Source organism: Megalops cyprinoides, chromosome 1 (genome assembly GCF_013368585.1).
Source record: "Megalops cyprinoides isolate fMegCyp1 chromosome 1, fMegCyp1.pri, whole genome shotgun sequence".
Classification (NCBI taxonomy): domain Eukaryota; kingdom Metazoa; phylum Chordata; class Actinopteri; order Elopiformes; family Megalopidae; genus Megalops; species Megalops cyprinoides.
Window position 1 is genome coordinate 51,924,433 of NC_050583.1, and position 21,583 is coordinate 51,946,015.

The 21,583-nt window shown below is 44.9% G+C and overlaps 1 protein-coding gene across 19 annotated transcripts in view; it reads left to right on the plus strand.

The window, feature by feature from the left end:
* ebf3a (EBF transcription factor 3a) overlaps window positions 1–21,583 on the plus strand; it is a 91,633-nt gene that overhangs the window by 62,583 nt on the left and 7,467 nt on the right. For 12 of the 19 annotated variants that reach the window (XM_036528418.1, XM_036528532.1, XM_036528585.1 and 9 more), the window contains exons 9-11: window positions 3,879–4,012; window positions 4,559–4,685; window positions 17,879–17,967. In XM_036528418.1, coding sequence (XP_036384311.1) covers window positions 3,879–4,012; window positions 4,559–4,685; window positions 17,879–17,967 — 350 coding nt within the window. The remainder of the gene's footprint in view (window positions 1–3,878; window positions 4,013–4,558; window positions 4,686–17,878; window positions 17,968–21,583) is intronic. The other 7 variants (XM_036528430.1, XM_036528460.1, XM_036528549.1 and 4 more) reach the window with 1 other exon arrangement.

The following is a 21,583-nucleotide window of genomic DNA, read 5'->3' on the forward strand; positions in this document are numbered from 1 at the left end:
CCAAAAACCCATACCCTCATATACACATGCACACAAAAACAGACATGCACACAGGTACTCACATCTATGCATGCACATATGCGCACATACACAGACACACACACACACACACACACACCCACAGAAGCATAAACAGACACACTCACAAACACCCATACACGCATACACTCACTCACATACAAAAACAGTCACGCACACAGGTACACACACATGCACGCACATATGCAACCACATGGGCAAACACACAAACACACACACACACACACACACACACACACATACACAAATACCCTCATGCAAACATGGGCACACACACACAAACACACGCGCGCACATTCGCTCGCACGCAAGCACGCCCGTTCCGCAGTTCATAAATGACTCCAGCATCAGCACCGCTCAAGCCGTCTGCAAAGCCCCCTCTTAGCACAGGGCCTGCAGCGTGGAAGTCATTTGCATGCCAAGTGCCTGTAATGCTGTTAGGTTTATGCAATAAAGACAACTGAATCCAGGCTGCAGGGTTTTAGCGAGTTAAAGGGAACAGATGGCCCTAGGAGAGGTAAAAGGTATAATCCCATCAGCTGCAGTATCAGCCCGCCATCTGGACATCCGAAGCACAATTACAAGACATTTTAGCAGGCAGAACAAAGGAGTCTTCAGCAGGCAAGATGAGACCTGTTTGAGTGTCTCAATATTGCTGATGGGGAGAAAGGTGACAAACGCTGCCACGCTAACTCGGGAGAGGCGCGTGGCGCAGCGCCTCGGCCTCGCACCACCGCAGTGTTTTTTTTTTTTTTTTTTTGTAAACGATACACAAGGGGGGCTTACGGGGTGCGCCGCCTCTCCCGGCGGCTCGTTGACTGTCCACTTGAAGCACAAAAGGGTTCGTCAGACAAAAGCCACAGATCTATCTGAGTGTGGCGAGTGATATCAAGGCAACACCGCCGTGGCGCTCTCAGGCATAATAATGAGATATCAAAAGAGAATGGCGGGAACATAAGAAGGAGTAAATCAGTGCTTAGCTAACAAAGTATCAGTGGAGCCAACATCTGTTTATGTACTGAAGAGAGAGAAAAAAAATACTACATGACACCAGTGTGTGAACTGACCACTGATCTTTTGACTCTGTGTGCTTTGTCCTTATGTACCTTATGTAGTATTATTTTGTAGTGTGATATTACTTAGTGTATTCAGTCAGTCGAAAACATTTACATTTATTCATCTGGCATATGTACAGAGTACAGGCAGAGTACATCACAAGGAAAAAGCCACACAAGGAGTCGACAATATTAGAAGCATTCAACAAGAAGTCAACAATCATTTAATTAATTAAATAGCCAAACGAGGCTGCATTTTCTACAAAGGACTTCCAGCGATCGATCCACCCAGGCCCTAAACTTTGCGGCGGCATGACACACCAGGGGTTGGCTGTCTGGCGAAGACCCGCTCACCATCTCCATCCGCCTCCCCTTCCAATTTCCCATCATCTGCTTGAGCGCATTGCGCACGTATATCATTAGACGGCTAACGCTGTCTGTGTAATTCAGTTTGCCATGCTTCCCCATTGAACACATGTTCACTCCTCCTGTATGTGCATTGAAATGTATGCAAATTCGGAGGCAGGAGGGAGACAGCTTATGGCTCGCGAATGGGCCGTGCGCCGTTTTCTGTGGGGAGGCATCGCGAATTCCGAGGCAACGTGCATGCACTGGTCTCAGGCCGCAGCTGCCAGCCGGCCCCGCCCGTGCCCGCACACCCCCAACCCCCCCAAGCCGTTCTCCTCCAACACCCCCCACCCCCCCACACCACCACCACCACCACTACCCCCCCCACCCCCCCCTCGCCGACACAAAGTAAATTTGTTTACTGTAATTTTTGGTGAATTATTCGCTATAATTGGCAGTACTGATGAAGGTCACTCCCTTTGAGGAGCCATGTCTGTCTTTAGAGAGTTGATCCTTTTCAAACGCTCTGCCTGCAATTAAGAAAAGCAAATGTCACTCGCAAGCCTCAGAAATGAAAATTTGTATGAACTTATTAGCATGAAGTCAACAGCAGTAGTTAAGGGCAGGCTCCTGGTGTGTGTGCTCTGCGCCACTGCTGCGCAGGGGGAGATGCGCCTGGAATGAGCAAATATAACCTCCACTAGTCCAACATTAAAGCAAACAAAGAGAGGTAGCTTGTCTGAAGTGTTCTACACAACAATAGCTAATGGTGATTAACTAGACCTGGCCGCCTGTGATAGCTGCCAGAGAGGACTGCAGTGGGAGATTTTGCTCTGAAATATTACGTGACACAGGCCTTCATTCTTATGGATTGTTTTTTTTTTTTTTCAAAGAAGCCCTTCCTAGTGCAAGAGAAAACGTTAATGTGATATGAATTATTATCGCTGTTATTGTTTTTATTAATATTATTGTTATTACTGCCTGAAGAATAACTCCCCACAAGAAGATGTCTTGTATGATATTCGCCTTGCAGATTCTTATGATTTATTTTCATCTTATCTTATTCAGTTAACGACATCAAACTTGATAATAAATATTTTGACTAGGCAAACTTACTGAATATTAAAGAGCCATCAGGAAACAAAAATGAACTCAGATGAAAGATGTGGTTGTAGATGCAGTTGATGTAACAATTCTGATTACACTAAAAGGCTGTACAGATTGCAAATCGTCACCTCTGAATTATTTAGGAGGCAACGGGGCTCTACCTGAAAGCACACTGTCGTTTCCCAGGTCAACAACAGTTGGTTTCAAGAGGAAAACAAAAGGAGGAAAAGAGAGAAAAAGAAAACAAACGGGAGTGGGTTAATTTAACGGTTGAACTCGGGACAAGTATGGTCCTGTGAAGCCTCCCACCAGCGTTGAGGAAGGGAGCGGGAGAAATTTAGTTGTAATAGCGAAAGTGTACATCTTTAGTGTCTGCTCCTTTTGTATGAAAGCCGGCGTACAAAAGCCCATCAAAGGCAGAGGAAAAAAAAGGTCTCTCGCCAGAATGTAAAAAGAAGGCCTGATCAAAGCAGAGACCAAAGGGACTCGCACAGGGGGCCCCAGCAGCTCTCGGGCTCTTTGGCCTTGCCGCCGTGGAAGGGCTGCTGGGAGCCACGGTTTCTCCCGCGGTGCGATCCGACCACGGCGACGCCCCACGCAGCTGCTCCGGCTCTCTGACGGCTCATGCAAATTTAAGTCAGGGTGGGTGGGGGGCGGGGGTCTGGAGACAAAAGGGGGAGGTCAAGCCCACAGCTCATGGAGGCATGTCGACAAACAACGTTAAAAAAAAAACAACCTGTACCTTTGACGGAATGCTTTTCATTTCTCTTTTTTTCTTGATGAAAGCCCCCCCCCCGAAAGAAAAAAAATAAAATGAAAATTGGTAATTGACAGAGTGACGAGGGGAAAATGAAGTTTTGAACCAAAGGCGAAGTTCGCGGATGAAAAGGCCCGGCTCAATTAGCCAGTGCGCGAGAAATCGAAAAAAAAAAAAAACGGTGGTGCGTTTTTCGCCCCCTTCGCAGACCTGCTGATTGACTCTGCTTAGATCTGAGAGGCAAAGCAGAAAAACGCGCGTGCCAGCACGCATGCACTGCCTAATCGTTCGTAATGGCTGTATTTGCACTGACACGCAATTTGCGACATCGAGCCATTTTTCTTGCGCTCTCGCACGCCTGCCGCTGCTGCTACCAGTCGGTCTTTGTGGCGTAACACATTAAACATTTCACTTTAAGTACACGAGTTACGCTGATGTGTGACTGTGATTTCCTGTTTGTGCCTGGTCATGTCCATTTGGTTGTTCTGTTGCATGACTTGTCATTGGAGAAGAAGGCACCTGCAGTCTAGAAGGCAAGGTCCTAAATTTGGTCTTTTTCTGCCTCGTACAAGCAGCTACCCCGTGCATAAAAGCCATCAGCCCCAGCGAAGGGTGGACCACGGGCGGAGCCACCGTCATCATCATCGGCGACAACTTCTTTGATGGCTTGCAAGTCGTGTTCGGGACGATGCTTGTGTGGAGTGAGGTATGTTTTTTTGTGTCGTAAGCGTGGAAACGTTTCTTATTTGTCTAGTTTGTCAACCCATCAGTTGCACTCTTTACTGTACTGTGCTCACCCTGACAGAAAGTAAATAATTCCAAAATTTGTTTTGTACCTTATCTCAAGAAAGAAGGACAAACAAAAGGTGCAGTTAAAGTGAATTAAATGGATGCCTATGCTCTGTTGTACACTGGCAGAAAGCAGGAGGTCCCTGAATACAATTGGACAATTAGTACTGAAATATTACAGGAGAAGAGACGCAGGGAGACATATGGAGGCAATTTTCGCGTGAACAATGCCCTCTGGCCTTTCCTGCAAAAAAAAAAAAAAAAACTTAAACCCTCGTTTACAGACATTTTCTCCCAAAGCGTAGAACCTCAAGTCCCATCTCATGAAGGGAGACTTGTTAGATGGGTGGCTAATTTACATTCATTTGGGTAATTAAGCCGGACGGGGCAAGCATCGCCCCCCCCGCCCGGCCCCAACTCCCCAACTGTGGAAACTGACTTGTTTATTGGGCGATTCTTTCAGCTGATAACACCCCACGCCATCCGGGTACAGACCCCACCCAGACACATTCCGGGCGTGGTGGAAGTCACCCTCTCCTACAAATCCAAGCAGTTCTGCAAAGGGGCGCCTGGGCGGTTCGTGTATACCGGTAAGGCTTTCTTTGTCTCCCCAACCCCCTCCCCCCCCCAAATTCCCCGCACCTCTCAGTTCAGAGTCTTCATGGCTGCTAAGTGCTGTTAGGGAATCGCTGTGCCCGGCCCACCGGGTCGGCACTCAGGGCTGTAAAACGTGTGAGAGCCGCCTGGCCAAAGGTGCACCGAGGGGGCCCCGCTCTCCTGCAACCCAATCCCTCCCCAAACCGCTACTCATGGGGGGGCCAGCTGCCAAGTCCTGTTAATCTCAAACCATTACAAGGAGTCACATGACCCCCCATCACACTTTTTACCCAGTTGTATGGAGAAAAAATACATCTCCTTGTCCTGTTCATGCTGGGTTTTTTCTTTTTTTTTTTTTTTTTTAGTAGTCTTTGTGCCACGTGTTGTTGTATAACTGCAGGATGGCTGGACATCAGGAATGTGTGTGTGTGTGTGTGTGTGTGAGAGAGAGAAATAGAGAGAGTGTGTGTTCAGTGAGGTGGAGGGCAGAAGGACGAGGGAGCTTATCTGTTGACTGTGGGAGGTGTCGGGTGTTGTGTGTGTGTGTGTGTGCGTAAAGGGACAGGGTGGACACAGGGGTCGCAGCCCGTCTGACCTGGAAGCTTCTGTCTGATCCGAAATTGACGAGGACAATGAGATAATCACGGGGAATTACTTTCACTCCCCTTGAAAAGTGAGCCCTGGCCTGGAACGCGCCTTGCTCCGCTCTCCCAGAGAAGGGGGAGGGGGCGGAGCCGGTTCCCCCCGGGCAGCTGTTCCCCATCACGGCCCCACCAAGCCAGCTCTCTGGCATGCCACTCTAACATTTAACCTCCCCAGCAGGCGCAGAGCAGAGGGCAACAGGGCTGCGGGATAATGAAACAAGAGTGTAGTGTGCTGTGTAAAGCCTGGGGAAGGTATATAAGTTAAGACATTAATGGCTTATATACAACCCTATAAAAGTGCCAAATCTCTAAGAACGGAGGCCATTAGTCACACATACTAAGGGGATTGGGATGAGACTCATCAGAGCTCCCTCCCTGCGTCCCCCCGCCCCCCCCCCAACCCCCGCCGCCCAACACTCCCATGTTGTTGTTGCAGCACCCTCCCCTCCTCTCTCCAGCCAGTATAAAGATACAATTACCCCTGGAGGTTTTGGCAGTGCCGTTGATTAGCGAAGCAAATTAAAAGACAGAGTCACAAATGACATGTCCGGCTCCTCTCCTCCAGTCATCCAAATTCCCACAATGCCTCACCCTGTAAGAGGAAGGTCAAGTCGGAGAGAGCAAGCACTTTACAAGCAGCTAGCCCTCGGTGGTGGAATTAACTATGACTCTCTATGTAATTGCCAGCTAATAGTGGATTGCCTCTTGGAAAGTAGGGAAAATGTGAATGGTTATCTTTGACACTATGGCAAGTTTTGCTCTATTTATTAATGAATGTGTAAGCTGATAAGGAGTCCAGTGTTAATTGTTATATGAACACAGTAATAATTATTCTAATTATTATTGTTTCTTTGACTAATTCTGCAGAGGTGAACATTTTGCTCTAATTTTCCTGCCATCCTTCAGTTCTTAAGAAAGCTTTGAAATAATTCAATAACTCTAAACAGCCATAAGAACAAATATTGTAATTAGGTTTAAACCCTAATAAGTTCCATTGATTGAAACAAATTGCACATTTTACACTTGTAATTAGTTCATAAACAGGCTCTTTGAACTTGGAATGTAAAAAAAAGTCTCTGTAGTTTTGGCATGGTGAATAATTTCATCGAGTGAACAAATTTTAATGGCCGCCCATTTAACAAAAGGAATTTGAGGAAATTGGTGTAAGCTTCGCTTCAAGCACGTTTCCCAGCATGCCTTCTGCACAGCTCATTTGTAACTTTTTTTCATGTTGACCTCCCTTGCCCAAATGTTTTGTTGACCCACCCTCGTTTTAGAGACTTCTCGTGCTCAATTAAATAGATTATCACAAATTAGCAGGAGTCACCATGTCCTCTGCAGATGACTGAGCACTGTAACCAAACAGAGATATCTGCAGCCCGTAGCAACTGATGTAGGCACGGGGTGGAGCTTTAACGCATGAAACAAGCCCCTCGTTTGTAATACACTATAAGAGCAAATGATCAGATACACAGGTATGCCTGCACTGTGGAATAGTCACAAAACCACTACTCAGCCAGCCATGTATTAGTAGACAGGTTTGTTCCTGAAAGTGCAGTTGAGTCAATAAAATAATATATTCTCAGTATAGCAAGAGGAAAAGAAAATAGATTGTGCATTGATCATGTTGGAAGTGAACCAGACATACCTTGGGCTACAAAACTGTCCAGTTTCTTCTTTTTTTTTTTTCCTTTCTCCATATCGTTCACTGTGTTAAGTCTCCCTCCACAGTCGAAAGGATACAAATAAACAGCAAAAAAAAAAAAACACAAAGGTGTCACACTCCTGCAGAGGTTTAGAGGCCCTTTGTGTTCATTCAAATGTGATTCTGTCAATGGAAACGCTACACTATTTAGAGTCGATAACTCTTTTCTACCGCGGCCAACACAAACTAGCTGTCTCAGAGGTCAGCGCTCTTTAAACAAATTACTTGTGCTCAAGCTGAAAATGGCAGTTAATGGCCTCCCACGCACATTAACAGCACACTGTATTTTTTCTGGGTCAAGAGTTGTATTTAAAAGGTAAATCTTGAATTAGTGTAGATGTTAGAAGGGAAAACAAAGGCCTGAAAAAAAAAATAGCAGCCACTTCAGGAAACCTTTGCGCTCATATGTAGCCATTATACACATTCACTGCGTAAGATATTTATCTGATATGATGCTGTTTTTTATCAGAATATCATGTTATAGAATAAAAAAGACGCCCTTGTCTTTAATGCTTGGATGCCCTTGCACAGCCACCAGGACTGTACTGTTTTTTTCCCCTAAAGCATCATTGGATATGTTTGCTTGCTCCAGTTTTGTTCCAGCAGTGGCCTTTTGCTTTGTGTGTTATGAAGATCCCTGTGCTCTTGCATCTTTTTTTTCTATAACCTTGTTCGTTTGTGCCTCATCTTTTGTTACTGTGTGGCAGCCTGCACTTTGTCTGATACCTGTATCGGTTAGCCATTGATCACACCTGGTGTTGGAACAAGCTGTCAGCAGGGTGCTATAAAAAATCAAAGGGGGGGAGAGACGTGTTTGTCCTGTTGTCAATACCACTGGCTTTAATAAGTCCATGGAAGCTGATCAGGCAATTCTAAAAGGCCCATCCAACAGATTCCATTAAGCCCTACCTATCGGGTTTGACAGAGACGCGTCTCTTTTTTTTTTCCTTCCAGAAAGTTATCGGATTCAGTGGCTTTAACATTCAACAAAACATCCTCCAGAATAAATGTTGACAACAATCACAGAGAAAGGCAATTACGGCTTTTTTATAAACTGGGATTGGTGAATTCTGGTTCAAAATGCTCAAAAGGGAGCGAAAACGCACCACTCGATCTGTCCTAACTGATATTCTAACGTGGCCACCTCTCGAAAAGGCACTAACAGCGATTTAAAACAATGACAGGCTTCATAAATAAAGCTCCGTGCAGCACTCTAATTGTATCAAAGCTATTGCTTTCTATTTAGCCATGGTCATTGATGGCCTAGCCTTTAATGCCTCACTGGAGGCCGCGGAGAATAAGACGCAGCGTTGGTGCTATCACACCAGCGGACTATTTGTCCTAATCAGTGACACCCATTTACCAGAACTGCTTAAAATGAACTATACCTCATACAGAAATCGTACATTTACGGACTCCCATTCATCATGGGGAAATTGAGGGCCAGTAAACTTTTCCTTTCCTCCGGTGGGATCGCGGGACATGCATCAAAACGTTAAAAAATGATTGGTGAGAAGGAACTGTCACACATTTATCAGGGAGAGGGGAACATTATTTGCTAATTTCCCAACCTGTTTGGTGACAGGGTGCTCCGTCTTTAGACCCGCGGTGACCGGCCTGGCCTTTTTGTTATTAGTACAAGTCAAGCGCTTTTTTGGCTGCTCTAACAAGGCCCATTTGTCTGCCATCACCCCGGCGCCGCGCTCATTCCCCTTCCAGAGGACTTTGACCGGAGCCGGCTCCCCGCCTTTCCGCAGGGGCGCCTGCACCCGTCGCAGTGTTCGCGGTGTAGCCCGCTGGCCGGAAGGCCTGATAAATCACAAAGTTTCCTCGTCAAGGTGAAGGTATCGACTCCGCTGCACCAAAACTGACAAAATGTGGAGGGGAGGAGACAACCATTCATCATTAAAAAAAAAAAAAACAAAAAAACAAGAGGACAAAGGGGTCATCTCCAGCTTCACTCAATAAAGCTTGAGATTTGAAGTGTTAAACATCTTTGTCCTGCCTCTACATGGGTATCATAAAGACACAGCAACAAAAGCAAAGCTGGAGATGACACAAGAACAATAGCTAATAATTACAAATGATCTATGATGATGATACACAGTCTATATATGTATATGTGCTTCCAGGGATTGTCAGCAGTTCAGCAACAATAAAGTGTTTGCTAGTGTTGAGCGCGTGCAGATGAGAGGAAGAAAGGACCAGATTACCTTACATTATATTATTGGCATTTAGCAGATACTCTTATCCAGGGTGACTTACATAGGTTACAATTTTGTACATGTTATCCATTTATACAGCTGTGTATTTTACTGAGGTAATTCTGGGTTAAGTACCTTGCCCAAGGGTACAGCAGCAGCAACCCCAGTGAAGAATCGAACTGGCAACCTTTTGGAGTCCTGCTCCTTACCACTATGTTACACTGCCACCCCTCACTGCATGTCATATCTACTTCCGTTCCCCTCTTGCGGTTGGGTGGGGCTGAATCAGGACCCAGAGTCAGACTATTATAACTGCGCCGCGAGAAACGGCTGTCCGTTAAACCGGGTCTCTCAGATCGAGGACGTGCAAAAAGGAGGGAGGTCATTGAGAAAGGAGAGGAAGAGTCTGCGCTCCGCGACGATCTAAATGCTTAACTCCAGTATCGAGACCACATCTGCAGAGGCCTTCCGTGGCGCGATCTGTCCATCGGGTGTCCCACACCCAGAGAGCGCCCTTTGTAGTCTCTGATCTCAGGGACTATCTGATTCTGGGATTCCTCGCAGCTACCCCTCCCCGCAGAGTTTTGGGGGGTGGGGTTTCAGCGGCTGCGGTCGCAGCACAGCTAGAAATGCTGTAATGAAAAGGCATTCAACAAGGTATGTAAACAGAGTTGTTTGAATGCAATCCAATAGTTGTCAGCAAGGGCATTTCTTCTTTTTTTCTCTATAAAAGAAGACAATGAGCTTTCCCTCCATGCCCCCCCCCCCCCCCCCCACTGCCTCCCTTTCCAGCATGTTGTCACATCACACCGCCATTATTTACTGTCAGCTGCTCAGGAGCGGGGCGGGAAGGCAAACCTCGCGTGCTAGGCCCAGTTAGACGGCCCCGTGCGCGGACGCCAGGGGGACGGTGTCAGGGCTGTGGGAGAGGGTAGGTTCCTGTCGTCCAATTAGACGCCTAACGCGACACTCTCTCTCTCTCTGTTGCTGTCAGGGAGGTGTGCTTTGAGGAAAATTTCATGCCATTATTTGATGGCATGTAATTATGAAGTGACCTGTGAAACCCAAGTCTGTAATTGAAACAAGTGTCTGCAATTGAGCATGCACTCCCCTCCTCGATCTCTCTTTTTTTCTCTCCCTCCTAATTTATGGCTCTCACTGCAAAGAAAAAGGAGAAAAAAGGCACAGAGAGACTTGTTTCTATAGGAGGGCACTGCGGACTGATTTGGGTATAATTGGTTCCCTTCTTTCCTATTTTGGATCTCTTTTTTTTAATGCTGCTCTAAATAGGTTGTCCTTACTAAGTCAGGGACATTAGTCCTGCTTCAGCAAGCAAGACTGGCTCCTGATGAATGAGGTACTCACCCTTTCTGTGCTTTTGTATTTCCTCTGCACCACGCGCAAGTCTCGCTGTACGCTGCCAGCTCCTGTGATTGAAATTCATTGCCAAATTTATTGAGAAATTAATGAGAAAAGCTGCAAAGTATTGACTTTGAGAGGAAAACACAACTCATCTTGAATGAGCAGGAAAATGCAGCAATAATTTAGCCACCATCGATTTTGCCCTGTCCATGTATTGATCTTCATTTTACAATATTAATTTGCACCTGCGATCGGCTGCGAAGGGAACCAATTCGATTTGATTTCTGCGGGCCGCTAATGTGCAAAGTCTGCCGGCGCTTTCAGGAGGAGTGGCGGAGCATGCACCAGGAGTCACCATGGGGGTGAAGAGAAGGGCTTTTTTTACGCTGCCTTGTTACCGAAATGGACTAGAAATGTAATTTCTGTCAGAGGAAAAAAAAAATCTGAAAGTGAGAGCATGCTTCCACTGTGTCCAACCCCCTTACTCGCTGCTGGCGACGTTTTTATCTGCTGGAACAATCGCTGGCTGGAACCCCCCGACCAGCGCGCATCATCATGCCTGTGCCGGTTCAAAGTTCATGAAATTTCTATGAGCATTGATCTCTCCCCATTGATTTTTTTTCTTCCCTTTTTTTTCTCTCTCTCTCGCTCCGGATCTTTGAAATTTTAATTTCCGAAGCATCTGAATTTTCTTGGAGATGAAATGACGTTTTGGAGACAGCTCGTAATAAACTGGGGGAGTTAGCAGCATGTCCACGAGTGTGCCGACAGCCAAGTGGAGCGTGCACTTCTATTCTATTAGCAAATAAATAAATAAATAAATTAATTAAATGGACTCCTCCGTGACACGTGTCCTTTCTTTTTTGTGTGCTAAAATAAAATTGTAGAAATGGTACTGAGTCATTTTGTGGGGAGAATATATCTTTTTGTACAAGTATTTTGTTCCCCCTGCTACAATACTTTAGTCCCTTTTTTTTTCCCTTTTGGTTCCAGTGGAAAGCTATCTAGAGGAACAGCAGGACTTAGAAGAGCCTCTTGCAGTGCAATCATTCCCTCACAGCGGCCTTTACCACCTGGTCAAGTTCACCTAGTTACTTATCAGTGGGACATTTAATAACTCCAAGGTGATATAATTGCTATTGGCACCTCTCCCCTCGGATTCGGCTGGTTAATGTGTAAACTACTTGTCAGCAAATAGCACTTTGTCTCTGAAATCGCTAACACCCTCTAGAGGAATGTCTCTGTATTGAGCAATTTAATTTGACTTTATTTAATTTTTACACATTACAAGCAGACTCTTCCAGTGAGTCACAATCCCCGGCTCAGAGCAAAGGGAGGGGACACGTTGGTGCTCCTCCGGGTTTGTTTTCTGCTGAAATGCTCCTGTTTTCTTTTTTACGCGAGAGCAGGGCAAGCTTATGTCTCACTTTGGCCCTGACAATAACAAATGCCTGGGCTGGTTGGCAGGGATTATATTTCTGTGGCGCTCGGAGAAACTGTAATTACGGCGGTGGTCTGTTTTCGGCGAGGAAACTAAACTGAATTATCACAATCGCATGATTGGGAAGTTACAGGAAGATGATCATTATTTAAATGAAAATGGAACTCATTTATAGCTAAATCCAGCAGCTGGCAAAAAAAGTAAATGGATCTCTTCCTGTTTGTATTACGACAGTCAGCTTTTTCTGTCAGGAGGAAAAATTGGACTAAATTGAACAAGCCCCTCAATGTCATTTTTTTTTTGCACTCCCCTCCCAACTGTGGAAACCGGTCATGATCCAATGGGTTGTTAGTGCTACAAGATACTACCTGCAGATGTTTTTGTTGTGCAGGGAGCATGTTAAGAGACAACACAGACGCTAAATCTAAAATACACTGCGCTTTGACTAAAATTCACATTTTAACTGCCTTTTCTCTCTACCCTCACTCAGCTCCACGCTTAACTCTAATTCGTGTTGGGAGGGGGAAAAAAAACTCTCAATGATGTAGGTGGAGCCTAGATAAGCTCTGAGCAGTTAAGTATAATTAGACAAAGTAATAGCCAGCAGTGGCAATGAGGCTAAGTTCTCATCTCCCAGAAAGATCCCGAGTTATCATAATAACCTGTAATTGTGGACTGGAATGCTGCTGCAGCTTGTGTGTCAGACCCACAGCAAGACTGAACACTGACTGATTTCCAAGTCCTGTTTGGCTCCACATGTTTTTTTTCCATTTTTATTAATGAGCTCTGCTAATGTCTTCCGTATTTCTGTGCCGAAAAGCATGGCCGTGTGCGATACCACCATGTTCCTATTTCGAACCAGACATTAATAATCACAAAGCATGTTCCTTTAAAACCTTTCCACATGTTTGTTTTTGTCTGATTAATGGGCAGGAAGGGGGCGGGGGTGGTGTAGTGGTGAGTAGCAGTAGTTGTAGTGAGTAATGAGTCGTAGTTGTGCTAGTGAATAATAGCAGTTGTAGAAGCGACTAGTAGTAAGTCCTCTCAGTGCACTAAAAAGAAGTGGAGCCAACGTTATTTAGTTGGGGGGGGGGGGGCATACATTACATACATTACATACATTTAGCAAACGCTCTTATCCAGAGCCACTTCCAGCACAACAGAACATAAGTGTATCCATTCAAGTTATTTGAGCAACAGTGTCAGACCAGGCTAACAACACTCCAGACCAGTGAGCGTGAGCATAACACTATTCAAGTCCTACCGCAAGTTAACTTGTGCTATGTGACATACCGAAGCAGACAGAGCAGTCAAAGTGGTGTAAGTCATCACTATGTGAGCTGAGGGCGCGCGATACAGGAGAGGAAGCCCAAGAGCGCAAAACTGAGGCTTGCCTTCTGCTTTGTCCCGCCACATTAACACCCCTGTGCCAACCGGGACAGATAATGCAGGCTGACACATCTCCTTCTGTGGCATCACGAGCGATTCCCCAGAACGCCCCTAAAGGCCATAAATATTTAGGGTGTTTCTTCTCTTTTTGCTTTAATGCATGTAAAGTAACGAGATTAACTCCACCGCTCTGGAGTGCGGTTAAAAATGTATCTGCCTTAGAGCTCCAGGCCACCTCTGAGAGCCAACCGTTGCGTGTGTTTGGTCATGTCAGGGCCCTATGTGGAAATCGACCTGGAAAGCGATAACAGCCTATCTGGTGTTTTTGTGGCACCTTATTCCCAATTTCACTTATTGCGAATCCCACATTTCAAAGTGAAGTTCTGTTTACATTAGTACACTTTTCATCAGGCGAAATGAGGAATGTATCGACACACTTAATCTGTTAATCAAGGTTAATGTTTCATCAAGGTGAAAAACTTACTGTAACCTTATTATTATTGTATGTAGCTTACATACAAGAATAAGCAAAGACCCAAATTGTTCACTAGCCCGTGTACACATTTGCCATGGTTAAATATACCATGCAACAAAAACCAAAAGACAAAATGAGCTAATCAGGCTTTTGGATAAAGGCATATTTTTTTCAAAACATTTATTCTACAAACGTTGTAAGATGCACAAGCTACTGTAAAATTGAGCACTCCCATAACAATGATGGCCTCACTGTAGACCCACTAGAAGAAATGAGTCACTGTATGCCGGGACACCGAAGTGCATGTGCAGTGTCTGTTCTGGGGGGACGGTAGAGTAAAAAACACGATGAATGAAACCATTACCGCCAGGGCGGCTGACAGATACACGGGTTCGAATCAGACATTAAAAAAGTGTTATCATCGCGTTCCCCCTTCCTCCTTTCTCTTTTCGTCTCAGGCGAGCGCCGGGGCCTCACGACGGTTCCTCCTCTAATTATCCGCGAGGTCAGTAAGCAAAATTGGGAAGAAGCCGGGAGATCAATACAAATTATCCCTGAGCAAACCGGTGCTGACAGTTTGAATTGCAGCATATGTTTACCCAAAATCAGGCAATTTATCTTAATATCAGCAAAGTAATGCAGTGCGGGTGAAAGGTCAGACAATCTCTCCACCTCATAATTACCTGGTTCTAAAACAGGAAAGTGGTATTGATTGGCCAGGTCTGGGAGCGCTGTGACTGGGACGTGCCAGGGGCCTCGGCCTGCCTCTGCTGGACTCCCTGGCCTGGTGACCCTGGTACGGCCAGGATTTATGGGATGTGTGCGGAGAGTTTCTTGTTTCTCTGGGCTGTAAGGCTCCCCCCAGCCGGAGGGGCCCCTCCCCGGCTCCTCGTTTTGTCAGGCGGCGGGGTGATGGATCTTGTGTCGCTCAGCGGCAGCTCTCTCAGGGCTCGGGGCCAGGGCGGCTGGAGGTTCGAAAGAGGAGGAGGGGGGTCAGGGAGGGAGAAGAGGGGGGAGAGGGGGAGGGGACAAGATTCAGGGTGGATTTGGTCTGTTATTAGTCAATCTGTTATGCATATTGCCCAGCTGCTGTTTGAAAGAGGCCGGGAGACAGCGAGGCAAGTCAAGTAACATGAATAACCCCCCCCAGCCCCCCCAGAAAGCCCCCTCTGAAAGCCTCACCATGCCTACATCTCTTCCTCCCTCCCTCTCTCCCTCCCTCTCTCTGTCTCCCATATGAGCGCCTGTCACAGCTCTGACTAATACAAAGAGAGAGTCAATTTTATTGTTATTCTTCAATGTAAATGTGTTGGTACATTCAGTGTTCAAAAGCATCAGCGGCAATACTGAGGCAAAGGGTTTTGTTCTGACATGGCCAACTGCTACGATAACACTGAAGACACAATTACATGAAATGTTGTGCTTGATGGATTGGAAGAATAGCAAACTACAGAATTACAAAAAGCCTCTGAAATAGTTGTTGATTACATGCGCATGAGCACTCACAAATGTTTAATACAAAAATTCTGCTGCTACTACTGATTATAATAATCATCATCACGATCATAATATCTTACCATGATGGATGGTAAGACATGGATACACTTATGTTCCACTGTTCTGGAAGTCGCTCTGGATAAGAGCGCCTGCTAAATGAATGTAATGTAATGATAATGATGATGATGGTGATGATGATCAAAGTAATCATGTAGTGGTTGTGCTTAAATTAATAAGTAAATTAATGGTGCCCTTTCGTATAAGTATATCATGCGTCTTCTCATTTTCTTTGTCCTCTGATGAAAGGGCTTTGCTATCAAAAGTCAAGAGGATGTTCAATGCTAATGAGTGTTTCTATCACCTCCCCAAAGCGGTTGCCTGAAATCAATATCAGGAGAACATTTGTCTCCATCTGACCAACTTTCATCAGGCGAAATTCATTAAGCCCAAATAGTTTTAATGATCAGCCCTTCAATAATAGATGAGAAAGCAACACGTTGCCGTTGCTCTTGCCGTGTGTGTGTGTGTGTGTGTGTGTGTGCGTGTGTGTGTGCATGCACCACAATGCTGCTGTCTGATCAGGGGAGCACGAGTCCTCCTGTGATCCTCCTCCTCCTCAGTGCCGGGCCCCGGGTTCCCCTCTGTCCCCGCGGTGCTTGGCGGTGGCGGCGGTGGTGTTCGAGCTCTGACACGTTGGCATGAGCCCCGGCCTCAGACATGACGAATTGTCCCGAAAGACAATGCTGACAGCCTGAGATGATTAATGGCCTGATTATGAAGTGGTTTTACACATATAGAATTTACATCACACGCAGTTAGAAATTTGGCCATGTCAAACCAAGGGCCCAGGCGGTACGCCCTGGCTTTAAGGGGGGATGGGGGGGGTGATGGGGGTGCAGGGACAAGTAGGAGAAGAAGGGGGCGAAATCCCGGCGCAAGCTGTGTCATGTAAAATCAATACACGTCGGATCAATGCTTTATTAACAAGAAAATGTCTCACTTCAAATTCCTGCGTCGTGGACCCGGGGTCTTCCTGGATGCATGACGGAGTGTCAGATCGCATCACAGCCTTCGGGTCCCCCCCGTTGCGTCCGGGGGGAGGGGGGACGCCGTTCCTGCGCACGCACTCACCGCGCATTGATTACTGTGCTGTGGCGTCCACGCTTGCGCACATAATTGTCAACCAAAGTCGACCAATTATTTGGGATGGGCGGGAGGGGTGTGTGGTGGCTGTTGAAATCACTCTCTCTCTGTCTGTTACCTCTGCCCGCGCATGCGTCCGACACATGCCTTCATGTTCACTCCCGTTCAGCAGACCCAGTGAACTGTATGGTGTTAATCGTGAAATTACATGCTGAGTAATGACTGATGGCCTAAATTGCAGGCAGAGTAATGAATAGATGGAGGCAGTTCTTATTAGTCTCCAGAAAAAAAGGGAAAAAAGAGAAAAAAAGAAAGCCATTGATTTATGTAGCGCCTACTCTCTGTAGAGTCACTCTCTGAAAATGATATCTGCATCAAGGAGTAATGCTCCTCTAATAAGTTTTTTTTTCTTCCTTTTCTCCGAGCCTGGTTCCCCCAGCCCTGCAGGCTGCCTTTTTTTTGTTTTTGAGTCTCGGAGAGATGCAATAAAGCTCGGTGACGTCTCGTAGAGCTTGTTAAACACAAAGTGGGCAGTTCTGAACCGAAGTCGGGATTATGATTCACTCGCCTCACGCCGAGCGCGGCGCGTCCCTGATGTATGGGCCCGATGTAGTTCATGCTCAAAATTACAATTTGAGAGGAGGGAAAAGAGAGAGAGAGAGAGAGAAAAAGATTAATTACTGTTTGTGGCCTGCGATTTGGTGGGGGGCTAGTGCAGAGTGATAGTGCTCTACGGCAGTTTGCGGACAGCCATTCACAGATTATTAAAGCTTTGCAAGATTAAGTGCTCCTCATGCCTAGTTTGCGCTCAGGCAATATGCCGGGGAAAGAAAAAAAAAAAAAGACCACAGGGGTAAATCTGAGACGTGCTATAGCTGGACATATGTCATCATTGCCGGCTTCCTATAAATCCTACAGAATGTACAGAGAGTGGCCCCGGTGATGCAGACATCACTTGGTGACAGCCATGATTGCCGTGTATGGCCTGAAGACCCGGCACTCCGCCTCAGCGCTGGGCTCATTTATAATGTATTGACTAACCCGTAGAATTTATTTGATCAAATATCGCTTGTGTTGTGTTCCTGTTGAAAAAAAATTTCAAACACGGTTTTGTTGTTTTAGGTTTGTTGTGCTTAAAGTGGTTGTAGAAATATTTTTGAGAATTAAACAGTTTGTGCATTGCATGTTAAACTCTCATTAGGTGTAGATAATGGCAGGGATTGAGTATTGAGCTCCTAATAACCAAAGATTGCCTTGGCTGATCTGTGAGATGTATGTGCGTGATTTATGTCAGCCTAACATATTTTTTGTCTTCCGCCATTTTAGCTTTGAATGAACCAACTATTGACTACGGCTTCCAGAGGTTGCAGAAGGTCATTCCGAGACATCCAGGTGATCCAGAAAGGTTACCTAAGGTCAGTATAATGAGATCGAGAGAGAGAGTAAAAGAGCACATGGAAAAAAGTACTATTTGCATACTGACATTTAAGAGATATATAGAGAGAAACAAAATTAAATCAAACTACATCGAAAATAAAAAAAAAAATTTTCAACTCCATCATGACACTTACCATGAAACATTATCATGACACTAGGATGTCATCGACCCAATTTCGTCTACACAACGCACCACTCCATCAATTGCCCATTTGCTATGGAAAGATTTGGAAAGATGATATGGGAGGATAATTTAGTGCACAAAAGACAACCTCTAGCTTTAAACAAGAAGTGATCAGTGATTTCATCACTACAATACAATAAGACACCCCTTGCTGTTGTGGCTCTGCTTTGTTAGTCTGTAGAATAGCCAGTTTTCTTGACCAAAAAATAAAATTAAGCAGTAAATAGCAGCGTGTCTTATCTTTTCTTTACTGGACTCAAAACACAAAAGATGTTTTTCTGAGTAAGAGAGAGCATGACATACAAAGAATGAGAGAGAGATGGAAACTTCCCTATTTGCAATACTGTGTAAATTGTGACATTGCGGTTAAATTCACTAGGTAAGTTAGAGCACACAATGTCCTTTGGCAAGTCATCATTATTCAATCACTCAGACAATTGTGCTGAGGTGAACAGGAACACACACAAATGTAGACGCACACACACACACACACACACACACATACACACACACACAGACGCACACACATGCCTGGCCTGCCCAATACGGGGGGCATTGTTTTGGATTCCGGGAGAGAAACGTAAACTTTCTGTGTGGCGAAATAGTTCAATTAAACATTTTCCACTCCAGTAGGCTGTGGTGATTGTAATCTAAGCAGACCCTCTCTGATCTGTGATTATGCCCCCTCTTGTTTTCCTTTCATTTTCCAAAGCTAGATCCAGTTTAATCTTTTGTTTACAAAGCTTTTCGTTATAAGTCCTTGCCTTCGCGGGTTAATAAATGAAGTCCACACATTAATATCTACAGGGTCTTTTTTCATTTTGAATTCCACAAAGAAGTGGTTCGCCTCCGGTTCCCAGGCGGGTGACACATATCACAGTCCTGTTGTTTTGATGTGTAACATGAAAGATAAGCCATGCTTATAGTCCCTTTTTTTCCCCTTTTTTTCTTTTTTTTTCGAGTTTCTTTTGATTCGGTATTTTCATATTCCTTTGATACAATCTATGACTGTACCCCGCTAATAGAAAACCCGCTAATTTCTTGTTTGAAACATGCGGAGCCAAGAGCGGTTTTGCGTAGCATTACGTCTGATTAGTTTGCGCCGAATTCCAGGGCTCCCAGTAAGAGCTGACCACCTCTGAAGTTTAATAATACAAAAAAACCCCACAAATATCTATCAAGGCTCAGCACGCAAGGTGGCAATATCATTAACTTCCACTGGTTAATTTACAAGGGGGGGGTGTAACAGCACAGCTCAGATAATCGTTGATGGAAGCTGCACTCCAAATCTTCCCCAAAACAGTTAGTGCTTAGAACATGATATGTTTCAATTACGCTTGGCTCTTTGTCTCGGCAGATAGTAATATCTGGACAGGAAATCTTATCCCAATAAATGCCTTAAACTATCTGTATTACCAATGAGAAGGTGCAGCAGCCAAGCTGCTTTTTGACACCAGTCTCTTCTACCATCTTCCTCTCCTCTGTAATAGCTTAATTTTCTGTGTATTCATCTCAAACAAGACATTTCAGTGTGGCCATTGGCGAAAAAAGCAAATGAATTTAGTCTCCAGCTACAAAGAATTGTGAAAATTGGCAGTTCTTTTTTGTTTGATAGAGACTAATACATGAATACAGACCAGTTAGACATAAATAAATAAATAATAAATAAATAAATACAATAAACCTGTATTACATTGCTTTTTTAAATTCATGCGTTGTGAGCCTTGCTCAGTCTTCATAGAGTGTGGACGTGCGGAGAAGGAGCCTAGCAGTTTCGATAAACAACATAAATATTTGATTTTTTTTGTTTCTAATGGACCCAAATGCAGAGTTCGGTGGCATGTAAATGTGAGAGCCTAGTGATTCATCATTGTTAAGCCAGCCGTCGCAGCTCGGTTTGCCCGGGGTCAAAGCGCCTCCCAAGTAAAACAGCAATTGACCCTTACATATACTTTGAATGAGCGGAGAAATAGAATGAAGAAAATCAGCATTAAGGCGTTTGTTGGGGAGAAAGCTGCGGTGTAATAAGGGTTGGGGAATGTAAAGCGTGTGTTAGCAATAAGGCAAAGCGTCTCTGGCGCCCAACCTCCCCCCCCGCCCCCCACCCCTACCCGTCCCATGACTTCACCCTGCAGTTGATAATATTACCACAATATTGATTTCTGCAGCATTTTTTTTCCTGAGGATCCGTAATGCATAGGGTTTGATGGGTAATTGTGCCGTGACAGAAAGCCAATATGGTGAGCATGTATTGCTTTGGACATACACTAATAATGTTGCTACACAGGCAAGGAGCTGGCCTGAATTGAAGTTTACCTCCTAATTTTAGACAACATCAAAAATTACTGGTTGATCCAGTGGGAGGGGCATAAATAGGCGCATTATACAACAATCCGGTGTGTATATAAAGGCAATAACTATGAGCGTTCATGTGATGAGAGAGGAGATTGGAAGGGGGACTCTGGAATTCTCATTCTTTTTAGGCCTCGTTTTAAAACAATTGTAATATATTCTGCAGCATATGTAATGGGAAAATAGAGGAATGAGAATCAGATTATTTCTTATACATTTACTTATGTCTGGCAAATCATATTTATTACAAAAAGATATAGCAGAAATCAGCTTTTACATTACCGTAGGATTAATTTCACACAATTCCCTTATATTGTTTTGTGTGTGTGTGTGTGTGTGTGTGTGTGTGTGTGTGTGTGTGTGTGTGTGTGTCTGTGTGTGTGCGTGTGTGTGATTCAGCAAACACAAATGTATTCTGCTTCCTTTTCTATCTAATATACAAGAAAAATTATTAGAAATGCATTCATGTTGAGCAATTACCCATGCATTAAAATTCATCTTCTTCTCTCTGCTTTTTGAAGTAGCTACATCTATTGGCTCCGTTTCCCTCAATGTATTCATAACCTCAGGCAAATACTAACAGAATAATTGCTTTACAGTTTTTTAATGACATTAGCACCTGAAGTCACATCACCTTGGTTACCTTTTTTTTTTAATTGTGATGATGTATACTATTCTAGGTGATTGAGAACTTGAATAATCAGAAGTGCTTAAATCGTCGCCTTCCATGGGCGTAGTGATGAACACTCGTAATAATGACAATGTTGTTATTATAATAACAACTCATTTCGTTCTTTAATAGTTTCCGTTTAACCCGGAGTCTGTTACATCTTGGCGAAAAAAAAGAGGGGAGTCAATTACACTCGTCGTCGCGACTTGGAAAAATTTACATTGAAATGCTCCTCAAACATAATTCCTCGGTAATCGTATTCACCGCGGTGAGTCTCCGGGCACGAGGAGGGCGTACTGGAACAAAACAAGCGCGTTCAAAGTATCCTTGACTGATTGGGTCGCGCTTTCCGCCGCCTCGCGACGTGGCTAGACCACCACTTAAGTGC